This window comes from Pleurodeles waltl, chromosome 1_1 (genome assembly GCF_031143425.1).
Source record: "Pleurodeles waltl isolate 20211129_DDA chromosome 1_1, aPleWal1.hap1.20221129, whole genome shotgun sequence".
NCBI lineage: Eukaryota > Metazoa > Chordata > Amphibia > Caudata > Salamandridae > Pleurodeles > Pleurodeles waltl.
In genome coordinates this window covers 366,369,522-366,386,672 of record NC_090436.1, presented here as the reverse complement: position 1 = coordinate 366,386,672, position 17,151 = coordinate 366,369,522, and the positions used below count along the sequence as shown (strand labels likewise).

The following is a 17,151-nucleotide window of genomic DNA, read 5'->3' as shown; positions in this document are numbered from 1 at the left end:
CAAAAGAATTGATGGATTAAATTCAGATCTGTTGCTGGGGATGAATGTTTGGTTCCGCATTCCATCCAACCTAAGTACGCCGGGTATGCTGAGACGTGGGTCCCGGGTTCAGTATGCCACTGGATTCAAGCTAGTCTGGCTGATGAAGGGTGATACCCTGAAACCGGTCCCAGGATGCTTGTTTCTGGTCCAGGGAGGACCAGGCCTGGCAGTTCGGGCTGGACTGTTCCCATGCGGAACAGTGTCAAGACTGATTTGTATATGGTTGGATCCAAACTGGGGTGGCATGATGAGCAAAAGAGTTGATGGATTAAACCCATATCTGTGACTGGGGGTGAATGTTTGATTGGTTCCGCATTCTGACCATCATTTGTGTTTCTTCACTTTTTAAAAGTAGCATTACTAAAATAGTAATAATAAATCTGACTTTACCAGTAAAAATAATTTATCATGGCCATTCCAATGATATTAAACATGATGCAGTGCTCCTCTGAGATCAGGAATTACAGCTTAAAAGTATTTTAAGGAAGTCCAAATGCTGGCCTATGAGAGGGGCAGGCCTCACAGTAATGAAAAATTACTTTGGGGGGGTATTTTATTACCAGGTCATGAGAAACTTAAAAGTACATGTTGAGAGGCGTGGTCTGGCCACGAACACGGATGGCTGCTTGAACTGCGAGCTCCGCACACCGGTGGGCCCGCAGTGGAGGCAGTGGCTCCTTTCCAGTTCCTGAGGAACAACGGTGAAGCCCTACCCAACCCTAATGGTAATTGGAGTCACTGGCCCGAACAGGGAGGTGGCAGCTCACCCCGTATCAGTGAGATTACACCAACTACATGCTGGCGCTTGGCCTCAGGCCAGAGCATGGGGCAGTGCCACAGCATGCAGTGAATACCACCACAGCATCAGACCACGCTCCGACCTCCCTGCAGGCACAGCAACACTGCACAACGCAGCTTGAAACTGGGCCATGTAGCCTTTCCCGAGGACGCACACCATCAGCCTGGCCATATAACATGATGCAGGGGGAGTCTGAAAGTACACCCAGAGGGCTGCTCTAGGGCCCCAACCTGCCAGTGGCAAATCCGACAGAAAGATCTACTGAGGGGGCCTTAACACACACCCAGCAGACTGCCCTAGGCCCCCCCAAACCCCTCAGTTACCGATATTTGTGAGCTAACATTGGTTACAGACCAGCACTTGGACTCAGGCCTGATTAGGGGTGGAGCAGCAGCCTGTAGTGAGTGCTGTTGCTGTCCGCTGCAGCATTGGGCCATGCCTCTGACCTCCCTGCGGGCCCAGCGGCCTACAACACAGGGGGAGCATGATATACCTCCAAAGAACTGGCCTAGACTTTATAGCTCCTTATGGGCCTGCCAGCATAATACAACACAGGGGGCCCAGATCAACATCCCGGGGACACCACTAGTGCACAATGATCTCGGAGCATAACACATGGCGGGGGAAACTTGACAAAACACTGTAAGGCTGCCCCAGGGTCACTTCCATTTACCCTCCTCCTAAGAGGATTGTCACCGCTTGAGTCAAGCACCTGATTCCGGTCCCGCAGCACTGCCCACCCTGCCTGACAGAAGACACCAACTACATTGGGCCATCCCACATCCTCCTTGCACCCACAGGGGGGAGCAAGCCATCTGACAACAGAGACATACTGCAGAACTCTCGTCCCTCCCGGACCTTAGGGACCAAAGCACTAAATACAATCTCTGCCTCGCCACTGGCCCACCTGATTCTGAGCACCGACCCGAGGGTCGTACGATGACAAATAAGACTACGTGACCCTCCCCAGCTCCCGCTCACCGGTCCATACCAGAGATGCCCTCTGGCAAGTCCAGCAGCAAACCTCCCAGCAAGCCTGAACGACAACGGCCCTTTATGGAAGCACTCCTCCAGACTCATAGTATGGCCACCGCAAAAGGACTATTGGTGTCTGGCCGGGCTGATGACCCCCCCGGGTTCCACGCCAGACACTACCATGGACTGAATCTTTCAGGAAATCATGGCGGTGGGGCGTAGACTGAAGGGCATGGGCTCCAACATCTCTGCACTCATGGCTGAGACAAAATCCATCTGCATGGACACTGCAGGATTCAAGAATCGTGTGACAGACCTGAAGTATTGTACAGGGAGTGCAGAATTATTAGGCAAGTTGTATTTTTGAGGATTAATTTTATTATTGAACAACAACCATGTTCTCAATGAACCCAAAAAACTCATTAATATCAAAGCTGAATATTTTTGGAAGTAGTTTTTAGTTTGTTTTTAGTTTTAGCTATGTTAGGGGGATATCTGTGTGTGCAGGTGACTATTACTGTGCATAATTATTAGGCAACTTAACAACAAAAAAATATATACCCATTTCAATTATTTATTATTACCAGTGAAACCAATATAACATCTCAACATTCACAAATATACATTTCTGACATTCAAAAACAAAACAAAAACAAATCAGTGACCAATATAGCCACCTTTCTTTGCAAGGACACTCAAAAGCCTGCCATCCATGGATTCTGTCAGTGTTTTGATCTGTTCACCATCAACATTGCGTGCAGCAGCAACCACAGCCTCCCAGACACTGTTCAGAGAGGTGTACTGTTTTCCCTCCTTGTAAATCTCACATTTGATGATGGACCACAGGTTCTCAATGGGGTTCAGATCAGGTGAACAAGGAGGCCATGTCATTAGATTTCCTTCTTTTATACCCTTTCTTGCCAGCCACGCTGTGGAGTACTTGGACGCGTGTGATGGAGCATTGTCCTGCATGAAAATCATGTTTTTCTTGAAGGATGCAGACTTCTTCCTGTACCACTGCTTGAAGAAGGTGTCTTCCAGGAACTGGCAGTAGGACTGGGAGTTGAGCTTGACTCCATCCTCAACCCGAAAAGGCCCCACAAGCTCATCTTTGATGATACCAGCCCAAACCAGTACTCCACCTCCACCTTGCTGGCGTCTGAGTCGGACTGGAGCTCTCTGCCCTTTACCAATCCAGCCATGGGCCCATCCATCTGGCCCATCAAGACTCACTCTCATTTCATCAGTCGATAAAACCTTAGAAAAATCAGTCTTGAGATATTTCTTGGCCCAGTCTTGACGTTTCAGCTTGTGTGTCTTGTTCAGTGGTGGTCGTCTTTCAGCCTTTCTTACCTTGGCCATGTCTCTGAGTATTGCACACCTTGTGCTTTTGGGCACTCCAGTGATGTTGCAGCTCTGAAATATGGCCAAACTGGTGGCAAGTGGCATCTGCACGCTTGACTTTTCTCAGTTCATGGGCAGTTATTTTGCGCCTTGATTTTTCCACACGCTTCTTGCGACCCTGTTGACTATTTTGAATGAAACGCTTGATTGTTCGATGATCACGCTTCAGAAGCTTTGCAATTTTAAGAGTGCTGCATCCCTCTGCAAGATATCTCACTATTTTTGACTTTTCTGAGCCTGTCAAGTCCTTCTTTTGACCCATTTTGCCAAAGGAAAGGAAGTTGCCTAATAATTATGCACACCTGATATAGGGTGTTGATGTCATTAGACCACACCCCTTCTCATTACAGAGATGCACATCACCTAATATGCTTAATTGGTAGTAGGCTTTCGAGCCTATACAGCTTGGAGTAAGACAACATGCATAAAGAGGATGATGTGGTCAAAATACTCATTTGCCTAATAATTCTGCACTCCCTGTATATCGGTGGCAGAGGATCATATCAATACTCTACCAGAAATGGATCAGGAACTCCTCTTCCACTGAAGCAAAGCCATTGACCTGGAAGACAGAAGTCAAATGGACAATGTACGCTTCTTCTGTTTTCCAGAACGTGCGGAGCGATCGGACATCAATACTGCTGCACTCCCAGATAATGCTCCACTCCTACTGTCTGTAGACCTAGGTCTTATCACCCCGGGTAGTAAACCTTGTCGTTTACCAGTACTACGCTACGCTACTATACCCCCCAGGGCAAATCACAGTTGAGAACGCACATCTCTGCCTATCTAGAGGAAAATAATTGTTCGGTTGCATCCCAGAGGGTGCGGTGGGCAGCTGCGGCGGCAATAATATGAAAAGAAATGATGCGAGATGCAGCGCTGGCTAATAAACACAGGATGGCCCATCAAAAAGAATTAGAAACTGATATTGCATCCTTCAACCGTCAAAAAACAGCCCTCCCCACACTACCTGTCTGTCATTGTCTAGAACAGGCCCGAGTAGCTCTCATTGAACTGTTCACATCTATAGCAGGGTATGCATTTCTGCGTCTGAAAGGCTGCCACTGCGAACAAGGGGAAAAAGCTGGAGGTCTACTGGCTGCCCAATTACATCAAACGGAAGTGGCGCAGGGAATCCCTGCCATCCACTCATCGAGCAGCGCGCTCCTCACCCACCCACAAGACATATTTATTGAGTTTTCGGTCTTTTACCGTACGCTTTACACCCCTGAAATGACAGTTGACATTGACCGGGTAGAGGCGTTCCTGGAGAGCACAGTTACCCAGCTTTTCAGAGGAGGGTAGGGCCCTCATTGAGGGTAAGATCAGCAAAACGGAAATAGAACAAGCCATATCCAAACTCCAATACCACAAGGCACCTGGGGATGACGGTTTTACAGCGGAATTCTGTAAGTGGGCTGTCATAGCAGCCCTCCCCAAACTGGGGAAGGACCATCTATTGTGCTGCAGCTACAGCTCCATCTCCATCCTGAATGGAGATATCAAAATCCTTACCAGCGTGCTGGGCGCCTGTCTCCGTAAGCTTATCCTGTCCTTGATTCATCTCCGCACCCTTTCTCATGCCCTCTAGGAAGCCAGAGACCTGCCAAAATAAGATCCAGTACTATCCCTTGATGCCAAAAAGGCATTCAATCGCATAGATTGGGAATACCTATTCGCTACCTTGTGTGCCAATTCGGACTCGGGGAACAATTCAAACCAAATTCCGACCAATATATGTTCACCCTACTGCCTCGGTTAACTGCGGCAGCTTCCTGTCAGATCCTTTTCCAGTTCAGAGGGGAACACAACAAGGCTGTCCGCTCTTGCCACTTTTGGTCTTCCTGGCTCTGGAACCCTTGGCGGCAACTATTTACCAATCGCCCCTCCTCACCGGTATACCAGTCCGGGGTGGGACATCTAAACTTTACCTGTACGAGGATGATATCCTACCTATCCTGCAGAATTTATGCAGCTCCCTGCCGGTGCTCCTGTAACTCAGACAATTTTGCGATCCTGTCCAGATTTTGGGTAAACTGGGACAAAAGTGAAGCCTTGCCCCTCTCAACTGTCACTACGAGGGTGGCCATTCATAGTTATCCTTTCAAATGGACACAGTCCAACCTTAAGTGCTTGGGTATTGTTGTTAACAGAGGGCTGGACTATATGGTGATGGATAACTTGGGCCCCCGATCACTCGCATGAAGCAAGACTTTGCAAAGTGGTCACATCTGGGGTTGTCCATGTCGGGCAGGGTACAGGCAGTATGGATGGTGAAATTACCACGATACACACATGTGCTGAGCATGCTCCTCCTATCGGTGCCTCTCGGGGACCCTCCGACTTAAAGACGCTGAAATTTCCACTCTCATGGGGGCACTGGACTCCCCTCGATAGAACAATACACACTGGCCCTCCACCTCTCGCAGCAGGAATACATCCTTCTTGAACTGCCGGACCCAAGAAAATGGGTCTCCACTGAACAACTGCTACTCGCTGGCCACATTGGTCTTGACCCCCTATACAAGGTTATTCCCCCTCGCCCACGCAGACCCAACCCGGTGCTCCAGGCCATGCATAAAACTTGGGTTAAGGCCCATCCCCTTCTCGTTATACACTGCTATCGTCATTCGCTGGCACTCCTCTAGGGCAAGGACCACCTACACATGGATGGAAGGACCCTTAACTGGACACAATGGCGCACAGAGGGAACCTATAGCCTGGACCAGATCCTTGCTGATGGCGATCTGAAGCCATGCAGAACCCTCCAAGAGGAATTTGGCTTCCCTCCGCAGTGGCATGGTGACACCTTCAACTGTCGCACTGCCTATGGTGCCTGCCGTTGGACCCTCCCTGTCTCACCTGTGGTATTATACCTGAGGACTTAGGCCAGGCCTCTATGAGGTCCTTACATGCCACTTTTTATCGCAACCTCTCACTGACACCCTCTGTGCCAAATGACAATCCCAACTGTGGCTAGAAATCAAGTAACAGGACTGGTCGGATATTATGGAAGCTCTGGACAGGGATACATGGAAAGCCCGCCTGAAGTTCTGCCTCTTCAAAACCCTCACTGAGTGGCACTGGATGCCAGTGAAACTCCATAGGGTGGGCATGTTGCCACATGCAAATTGGTGGCGATGCCCGGCTTACCGTTGTAACCTCAGCTATATCCTCTGCGAATGCCCCTCGGTCTAGCCCTTCTGGACAGCAATTAGTGACACCCTGGGTGCCTCTATGATGCTTAATGAGCCTTTCTCTCCTTCACTGATCCTCCTACATGACACAAAGGATAACCCAGGTTTAACCCACCTACAACCCTCACGACTGCCAAGATTTGAATACTGCAAAGCTGGTGCTCTCCAACGCTGCCATTGCCAAAAGAACGGACAGTAGTGATGGTCCAGACGGAGGCCCATGAACACGTCATTAAGCACCTACAGGACCAATTAGGGTTATTCCAGCAGACATGGTCGTCCTTTCTCCGGAATGGCTGCACGGACACTTGACAGCCTGTACCCCTCCACGAATAAACATCACGGCTGGCATTTTACTCCCCCACCTACCCCAATCCCCCTGAATCCCTCCCCTTAAGCAAAAATCTCCCCCTTCATTGGTTACCGCTCCACTGCATCATTCCCTCCTTCTCCCCCCACCACCAGCCCCTCACTCCCCCCTCCCCCCACTGGACCCACCAGGAGGCCCTGCCTGTATACGACTCACCTACGTTCTGTCCTCAATGCGGAAACAGAGCCCGCTGATCCTCCTCCATCCTCCTGCTTCCATCGCATCATATGGTCTGCTTTCGGGAAACAGACATTAATACGCGCCTGTTTCCCCAACTAGCCTTTACCGATGCGTCATTACAACGAATAGCCTTTACCACACATACCATTACAACGATTGTAATGGTATCCATGGTAAGGACGATGCGTTGTAATGATGGTGAAGGCTATTGGCGTCGTTAGAGGAAAAAGAAAGGTCATTCCATTTCCTCATAACAAGCTGCAACGCGCCTTAGAAGTAAAATAAGGGTGATTGGGTCTGGTGGTGGAGTGGGTACTGTTTTAACCCCTTAAATGCGGGCGACGGCCACTGGCCGACGCCCGCACTACCTCCCTGGTGCGGGTCACGACCAGTGGCCGACACCAGGGAGGGTGTTAATAAATCCTCGGGTGCGCTGACGTTACAAAGTTGTTTTCCCCATTGCGGCCGCTTCCTGCTTCGATGGGGAAAACGGCCTTCCCCACGTTCCGGAAGGCCTCGTAAGAAAGGGGAGAGTCTCCCCTTTCTTACGAGGCCTTCCTGAAAGTGTTTCCTGGCCCCCGATCGCCCAGAAAACACTTTCAGGAAGGCCTTGTAAGAAAGGGGAGACTCTCCCCTTTCTTACGAGGCCTTCCTGCAAGTGTTTACTGGCCCCCGGTCGCAGCTGTGCTGCGATCGGGGGCCAGGAAACACTTTCAGGTTTCCTGGCCCCCCGATCGCAGCACAGCTGCGATCGGGGGGCCAGGAAACAGTTTCAGAAGGCCTCGTAAGAAAGGGGAGAGTCTCCCCTTTCTTACGAGGCCTTCTGAAACTGTTTCCTGGCCCCGCGATCGCAGCACAGCTGCGATCGTGAGCCAGGAAACACCACTAGACGCCAGGGATTTCACTTGGGGGGGCGGCCCCCTCGGAAAACGGGCCGCCCCCCCCGGGGCATATTTTTTATTTAAAAAAAAGGTAGGTGCCCCCTGGGGGGGGCGCGATTGCGCCCCCCCAGAGGAAATTTTTTTTTTCCAAAAATAAAATGACAGGGGGTCGCCTGTGGGCAGGGTGACCCCCTGTGGGGGAAATATTTTTTTTTAGATGTTGTAGGGTTTCCCTGGGGGCCATTTTGGCCCCCAAGGAAACCATACAACAACTAAAAAAAATAGATCTATATATATATATATATCTATGTAGATAGATATATCTATGTACATGGATATATCTATAGATATATCTATGTAGATAGATATATATATATAGAGGTAGATCTATATATATCAAAGAGATTTATAAAGCGCGCTACTCACCCGTGAGGGTCTCAAGGCGCTGGGGGAACAGGGGGGAGGGAGGGAACGGGGGGAGGGAAAGGGGCTGGGAGGTTCACTGTTCGAAAAGCCAGGTTTTGAGGCCCTTCCTGAAAAGAAGTAGGTTTGGGGTCTTGCGAAGGTGGGTTGTGAGGGCGTTCCAGGTTTTGGGTGCAAGGTAGGAGAAGGATCTGACCCCGGTGGTGGTGTGTTTGATGCGGGGGACAGAGGCGAGAGAGAGGTCAGCTGAGCGGACGTTTCGTGTGGGGGAGTGGAAGGTGACTCTCTTTGAGGTAGGCAGGGCCTGTGTTGTGGAGTGATTTGTGTGCGAGGATGAGGATCTTGAAGGTGATCCTTTTGTCAATGGGGAGCCAGTGGAGGGATTTGAGGTGTGGAGAGATGTGTTCGTGTCGGGGGAGGTCAAGGATGAGTCGTGCTGCTGAGTTCTGGATGCGTGTAGTTTTCGCTTGAGTTTCAGAGTGGTGCCGGCGTAGAGGGCGTTTCCGTAATCAAGCCTGCTGCTGATGAGTGCGTGAGTGACAGTTTTTCTGTTCTCTGTGGGGATCCATTTGAATTTTTTTCAGTATACGGAGTGTGTTGAAGCATGAGGAGGTGAGAGCGTTGATTTGTTGGGTCATCGAGAGGGAGGAGTCTAGGATGATGCTGAGGTTGCGTGCGTGGTTGGCGGGGGTGGGTGCAGGGCCTAGCGTGGTGGGCCACCATGAGGGGTCCCAGGTGTTTTTGTGTGGGCCAAAGAGGATTATTTCGGATTTGCTTGAGTTGAGTTTCAGGTGGTTGGCTGTCATATATATATCACTTTTGTCAATATGTGTGTGGTTTCCCTGGGGGGAAAAGGGTCCGACTTGTCTAGTGGCAGTTTTAGTGCAGAAGGTTTATATGCCTACTGCAAAGAGCAAATCTGTATTTTATGTAAATAGCTGAGTACATTAGTAAAGTCAGCCATTACCTGCGCTATAATACCAATGAAATGTATGTGTGGGGTGGAGGGCGGCTATGGAGAGATGAAGGGCACTTTTGCTGGATGGTAATGAGGGAATCCGAGGAGGAGGGAGTGGGAGCACCAATAATGATTGGAGGACTGGACGCAGGAGGTGCTAAAGACTGTGACGAATGGTATGTGACAAGGTGCTTTTTGAGTGTCTTGAAAGTACGTGCTGATTGAGGGAAGAAGCGCAGGTAAGGTGGCCTCTACCGTTGCATGTATCTCACACACACCATCGATTTTGTGACTGTCTACGTAGGCTAGTGTTTTAGAGCAACAGTTTAGCCAATAGCAGAGATGGCATCTTGATGGATGACTGCTGCCTGCACTCGGGTTATAGAGGGCCGCTCTGACATAGGATCAGAGACTGAGACATCAGATACTGAGACAGCATCTGAGGGATAGGACAATGGCGCAGACTCTGGGAGTGATTTTTCAGTCAGAGGAGTCCCATTCGATAACTACTCTTCCAGTACATTATGAGGGAGGTGATGAGGACAGTCCTGCTGTCCCTTCGCAAGCTGTTCGTGCAACTGGGTAATAATGGGTTAGGCCAACCCAGAGAGCAGGTGAAGGCAGCGGCAAGGGGAGAGGGAGAGGGAGAGATATATATATATATATATATATATCTATATATCTCTTGGGAACTCCCCAATTTAGTTCAGCCCCAAATTCCACCACCCAAATCATATTGTGGAGACATCAAAATTATCTATGGCAAAACAAACTGGTTTTGTAAGGCAGGCACCTGTGTTTTTGGATGTGAGGAAAACGTGTTATTTTAGTCACATTTTGAGGTTTGCAAAGGATTCTGGGTAACAGAACCTGGTCAGAGCCCCACAAGTCACCCCATCTTGGATTCCCCTAGGTCTCTAGTTTTCAAAAATGCACAGGTTTGGTAGGTTTCCCTATGTGCCGGCTGAGCTAGAGGCCAAAATCTACAGGTAGGCACTTTGCAAAAAAAACAGCTCTGTATTTGGTCAAAAAATGGGATGTGTCCACATTGTGTTTTGGGGCATTTCCTGTCGCGGGCGCTAGGCCTACCCACACAAGTGAGGTATCATTTTTATCGGGAGACTTGGGGGAACGCTGGGTGGAAGGAAATTTGTGGCTCCTCTCAGATTCCAGAACTTTCGGTCACCGAAATGTGAGGAAAACTTGTTTTTTTAGCCACTTTTTGAGGTTTGCAAAGGATTCTGGGTAACAGAACCTGGTCAGAGCCCCACGAGTCACCCCATCCTGGATTCCCCTAGGTCTCTAGTTTTCAAAAATGCACAGGTTTGGTAGGTTTCCCTATGTGCCGGCTGAGCTAGAGGCCAAAATCTACAGTTAGGCACTTTGCAAAAAACAGCTCTGTATTTTGTCAAACAATGGGATGTGTCCACGTTGTGTTTTGGGGCATTTCCTGTCGCGGGCGCTAGGCCTACCCACACAAGTGAGGTATCATTTTTATTGGGAGACTTGGGGGAACGCTGGGTGGAAGGAAATTTGTGGCTCCTCTCAGATTCCAGAACTTTATGTCACGGAAATGTGAGGAAAACTTGTTTTTTTAGCCACTTTTTGAGGTTTGCAAAGGATTCTGGGTAACAGAACCTGGTCAGAGCCCCACGAGTCACCCCATCTTGGATTCCCCTAGGTCTCTAGTTTTAAAAAATGCACAGGTTTGGTAGGTTTCACTATGTGCCGGCTGAGCTAGAGGCCAAAATCTACAGGTAGGCACTTTGGAAAAAACAGCTGTGTTTTCTATCAAAAAATGGGATGTGTCCATGTTGTGTTTTGGGGCATTTCCTGTCGCGGGCACTAGGCCTACCCACACAAGTGAGGTATCATTTTTATCGGGAGACTTGGGGGAACATAGTATAGCAAAACAAGTGTTATTGCACCTTATCTTTCTCTAAATTTTTTCCTTCCAAATATAAGAGAGTGTGTAAAAAAAGACGTCTATTTGAGAAATGCCCTGCAATTCACATGCTAGTATGGGCATCTCGGAATTTAGAGATGTGCAAATAACCACTGCTCCTCAAAACCTTATCTTGATCCCATTTTGGAAATGCAAAGGTTTTCTTGATACCTCTTTTTCACTCTTCATATTTCAGCAAATGAATTGCTGTATACCCAGTATAGAATGAAAACCAACTGCAGGGTGAAGCTCATTTATTGGCTCTGGGTACCTAGGGTTCTTGATGAACCTACAAGCCCTTTATATCCCCGCAACCAGAAGAGTCCAGCAGACAAAACGGTATATTGCTTTCAGAAATCTGACATCGCAGGAAAAAGTTACAGAATAAAACATAAAGAAAAATGGCTGTTGTTTTCAGCTCAATTTCAATATTTTTTTATTTCAGCTGTTATTTTCTGTAGGAAAACCTTGTAGGATCTACACAAATGACCCCTTGCTGAATTCAGAATTTTGTCTAGTTTTCAGAAATGGTTAGCTTTCCGGGATCCAGCATTGGTTTCACACCCATTCCTGTCACTAACTGGAAGGAGGTTGAAAGCACCACAAATAGTAAAAATGGGGTATGTCCCAGTAAAATGCCAAATTTGTGTGGGAAAATGTGGTTTTCTGATTCAAGTCTGCCCGTTCCTGAAAGGTGGGAAGATAGTGATTTCAGCACCAGAAACCCTTTGTTGATGGCATTTTCAGGGAAAAAACCACAAGCCTTCTTCGGCAGCCCTTTTTTCCATTTTTTTTGGAAAAAACGAAATTTTCACTGTATTTTGGCTATTTTCTTGGTCTCCTCCAGGGGAAACCACAAACTCTGGGTACCATTAGAATCCCTAGGATGTTGGAAAAAAAGGACGGAAATTTGGCGTGGATAGCTTATGTGGACAAAAAGTTATGAAGGCCTAAGTGTGAACTACCCCAAATAGCCAAAAAAGGGCTCAGCACTGGGGGGGAAAAGGCCCAGCAGCTAAGAGGTTAAACACGGGGAGGGCTTGGGGGTGGTGTTTCGGTTTTAGGGCAGGGGTAGGAATAAGGTGAGGGGGATAGGGTCTGAGAGTGGGGGGTACTGTTTTACGGTGGGGGCAGGGGTGGAGGGATAGGTTTTAGGGCGGGGTAGGTTTTCAAGATTAGGGCAGGAGGATTGGGTGTGGGGTACTGTTTTAGGGGGATGGGGTTATGTTTTAGGGTGGGGAGGTTTTCAGGTTAAGTGCATAAAGGGGGTTGGGCTTGGGGGGACTGTTTTAGGGAGAGGGCAAGGGTGGGGTTTATAGGTTTTAGGGTGGGGTTGGTTTTCAGGATTAGGGCTAAGAGTTAGGTCTGGGGGTAGGGGTGCGGTTTTAGGGAGGGGTGGGGTTAGGTTTTAGGGCAGGGGTGGTTTTCAGGCTTGGGGTATATGGAGCCTGGGAGGTTACTGTTTTAGGGTGGGGTTTATGTTTTAGGGCAGGCGTTTTTCAGGTTATGAGCAGAGCGGGCTTTGGGATGGGGGACTGTTTTAGGGAGGGGATGGGGTGTTAATTTTTAGGGCGGGGTAGGTTTTCGGGATTAGGGTGGGGGATTGGGTCTGGGGGCGGCGGGTGGGGGATTGGGTCTGGGGGCGGCGGGCGGGGGTATTGTTTTAGGGAGGTGCGAGGGGTTAAGTTTTAGGGGAGGATGGTGTTTTTTGGGCTTGGGGGTATTGGCCCAGAGGGGAGACGGTTACTACACAAGCTTTTATAACATAATTCATTGTAAAGACATGCGTGGTAAGACATATGCGAAGTAATGGCATTCTGGTAACGTAAGGACTGACAAGTTCAACTCAACCTCTTGAGAACTGACCAAGCTAACAGCAAAGGCCTGGCTTGAAATATGGTAATAAACCACACATCTGTAATGTACAAAAAAAAAAACTTGACAGATTCTCCAGGTTCAGTATCAATTGCCTAAACAATAAGAATGTACACTGTCTGCAAATCAAGCCTGAAGTGGAACCACCAAAGATTTAAATCATGATTTCTACAATGCAAGATCAAAACTGCCCACATTGGCACCTTGCTTCTCCAAAGGGGGTATAGCAAGATTTTTTGTGATTAATTCCAAAATCTCAACATGGTCTCTGTAACTCATAGTTGACATCTAGAGTAGCCTGAAACATGCGCCCATGATCACTCACGGAGCATAAGATACCACTGTCAATGAAGACATTCAAATGAGGAATCCCAAATATCTGATGCACACCTTAGAGAAGGATTTGGGCTTTACCTGTGCTCCATTAGTAATACAAATATCAAATAAGAGAAGGGCATTCTAGACGGGCCCTTATTTGGACTGGGGAGCTTTCAGAGATCACATTGTTCGTCTTCACCACTGCTAGTTGTGCAAGAGCTCAATCATTGTAGGTACTTACCTCTGCACTATATGCTCTCAAAAATAAAAACACATAGTCCCAGTGAAAGTACATTGAAATACAGTATTAAAAAATCTGTAACAGGACAACATAGAGCGCCAACACCCCTTTTCAAACACTAACAAATGTGTTTACTTTGCAGATAGTTTTTAAGATTCCTTTTGAATAGTTCTAAGAGTCAAGCACTGAAGGATAAAATAACGATGACAAAGGCAGAGAACATTTACTTGGTCTTTTGGCACAAAATCCAGCTCATGAAGAAGCATTGCTCTGGTCATGTGCTGGAACAAGGGGTGTTCGCAAAGAGGGGTTGGTGGGGGGGAGCCCACAAATTTAGGTACAGCCTGGTGTGCAGACTCACAGTGCAATTTAATACTGCTTCTGTCGTAGTGTTAAGCTGTCTCAGGAAGGATGACATTAAATTATGCCCTCTCACCCCCTCCCTGCCAAAACAAATTCAGCGGGCACCTATGTGCAGGAAGTTAAAAAAAACTACAACAGATGGGCCTACAAAGGAGCAAATATTCTATATCACTGAAACACCTCTGATTAACTCATGATTTATTCTACAAAACAGAGAAATAAAATGAAGCACAAGCATCCACATTTTCAAGGACAGTTTATTAAATCACATTTCAGAACTTCAGTTATGATTCTGTCACCTTGATAATGCACAACTCAGACAGCTTTTTCAAAAGAGTCTATGAGCTGCACAGAGCCTACCTAACAGCTCAGAGACAGACATTGGCCAGTTGATTAAGAATCCAAATTTGCAAATGTATAGGCAAGTGCTGCATGCAGATGTCAAGAAGCAACATTAAGCAATAATGTTCATATAAACTAGTAGATCGGGTTCAAGTGTTTCTAGGCACCAGGTGTAAGAGGCAACAACCCAAGAAGGAAACACCACTGAAAACGAATGAGATTAAACAGATTTTATTTTGTTACATGTGGCATTCATCTTAAGGTTTAAAACAAATTCCTCATTTATAGTACTTACATCATCGCCAGGTCTAAATGGGTTCCCTCTGCCTCCAACACCACCAGATATACTAAATCCAAGCTCTGGGTCTTTCTCAATTCTCACACGCATCTACAAATGTAAACAAAACAGCATCAAGGGATAATCAGTGGATGTTCAATAAAAGCATATTTCAGTTTGACAAAGGATTTTGAAAATCTCTGAAATGGCAAAGTCAGTTCTTACCTCTTGGCCCTGTCTTGGAGGACCAGATGCCTGTGAATATGGAGGCTGGTGTGCAACTTTTAACATCAGATAATCAATAAGTTGCTCTCGAGAAGGATGTCTTGCCATTGTTGCCTGAGGTGGAGGGGGGTGAACTTGACCATAATTCCCCTGAGGTCTAGGAAGCTGACACATTTGCCCATTAGTTAGCGGTACCTAAACAGATCAAATGGCATATGTAAACATCAAATATATTGAATAAAAGCTGGAGCTGTGTTTTATTGAAACTTATTTAAGATTACATACAGCTTTAGAGAAAAGGATTAGTCAAGTATAGCAGGCTGGCTTAGGTAAAGACGTGAGGGACAATCAGGGGAATCGGTAGAGGAAAGGTTAGCAAAAAGGAAAACACCCTGCTCGTTGTAGAGGTAATTGTTGCAAATGCTTATTTGTCACAACATGCAAATTCAATGTGATGGCATTCTCTGTCACAACAAGGATCCAGATGACAGTAGTACGACCAGTCCCAAATATATCCTGATCCTTCATGTCAAAACAAATAACCCAAACAGTAAACACAGTAAAACCGTAAAAAATATATTAAAAACCTACTTATGTGCTTAGGCATATACTGCGGGATAAAGAACATCTACCACTGTATTTCTCAATTATTAGTCGCTTAATAACTACTATTGAAGGATATCAATACTTGTAGTTGCCCTAAGACCTGCAATGGAGTTTTAGAAAAGGACAATGGGAAACTTAGACTGAGAAGGCTTCAAGGAACCATAGAGTAATAAGGACATGATGAACGTATGGGGGAGAAGCCCCTCCTTTGACTCTGTTGCCTTTAAGGTATTCAATGCTAGTTGTTTGGTGCATTGAGAAAGCATAAATAATTTAATTCAATAAAAACCTCTCAACACTGATGCATTTTCAATTGCCGGGATGCTAAGTTAGCAAATGAAAGAATAAATGAATTGTTTAACTTTTAGCATAAGCTACCCAGAGGCTTCTTGGTGTGGACCACCTATGAAATGTTATGTTATGATATCAGAACGTATAAAACGCACGTTCACCAAACGGCCTCATGGTGTTGAACCCACAGAAATACTTCAGCCAGGGCCTTGGAGCTTAATCACAGGCCAAACTAAATAGCCAGGTCTTCAAGTGTTTCTTGAATTTGACATGACAGGAAGTGAACATAATATCAAGAGGAAGAGAGGTCCAAATGCTGGGTGCAAGGAACGAGAAGCTAGCTCCCCCCACCCCCCCAAGAGACTTCCGTATGAATGGGGGAATAAGGAGAAGCTTCAGATGGGAGGATCTGATATTATGGCCCGGTATGTATTTGTGAATACAGGCTGAAATGAAAGCTGGACTAAGATTCTGAAAAGATTTAAAAACAATGCAACATGTTTTGTAGACTGAGCGCTGTTCAACTGCGAGCCAATGTAGCTCCCGCAATAAGGTAGTATGGCACCTCCAAGGTCACTGGAAGAGCAGCCTACCCGCCTGATTTTGTAATAGTTGAAGCCTACTGACTAACCTCTTAGGGAGATCCAAGTAGAGGGAGTTAGCACTACAAATTCTTGAGAAATGTAGCAGAAAACTGCCTTAAGGATTTTTAAAATAGGAACCAAGTAGGCATTTGTCTAAAATTAATGAGTCAGGGACTTCCATAAATGTAAACCCAGGACTAAAATGGCTCTGTCAACTCTGGTATACATTTTTTGGGGCATCCCCTGCCCTCATATACCAGTTTTTCCAGTGTTGGGCATCTCTGCATTTTTTTTGGTCTAATCATCTACTCATGGCCCATCCTCACTCCCCCATTTCCTCACAATTTCCTTTTTCGCCAAGGGGAATCCTAGGTTGCCTAGGGCCCTCTGTTACGCGAGTGCATCCAAGTTTCCCCATACTCCTAGCAGTGCGAGTGTCGCCAGTCCCCTTATTGGTGTGCCTACTGCAGGCGCCAGTGTAGTCCACACCCCTGCCCAGAATGGCTCCAGTATCAGGCAAGCCAACAGCATATGCACAAAGGACCCCTGTTGGCCACAGGCTCTTAAACAGCTGTTGGTAGCAGTTCTTCTTATTTTATGGATGAGCATGCTAGTATAGTATTCTGTGTAGTGTTTTAATATACATTAGGCAGAAACGTGCCTGTATCGCCACCTCTTGGGGGAACTGTTAGGCGTCCTTCCAGTTATCGTCATCTAGGTTCCCTACATCCGGCTGCCATTGTGCCTTAAGTGGCTCAGGTGCCCCTGTATGTTGTTCATAAGTGTGGCGAATGTGAGGGAGATGTCCTTGGTGGTAATTTGTTCTTCCAACAACCGTCTCTCCAGGGGGAA

The 17,151-nt window shown here is 47.1% G+C and overlaps 1 protein-coding gene across 6 annotated transcripts in view; it reads right to left on the bottom strand.

Annotated features, from left to right (window-relative positions):
- ERBIN (erbb2 interacting protein) overlaps window positions 1–17,151 on the bottom strand; it is a 766,777-nt gene that overhangs the window by 19,576 nt on the left and 730,050 nt on the right. For all 6 annotated transcript variants that reach the window (XM_069222872.1, XM_069222909.1, XM_069222899.1 and 3 more), the window contains 2 exons: window positions 14,819–15,013; window positions 14,612–14,704 (listed from right to left, as the gene is read on the bottom strand). In XM_069222872.1, coding sequence (XP_069078973.1) covers window positions 14,612–14,704; window positions 14,819–15,013 — 288 coding nt within the window. The remainder of the gene's footprint in view (window positions 1–14,611; window positions 14,705–14,818; window positions 15,014–17,151) is intronic.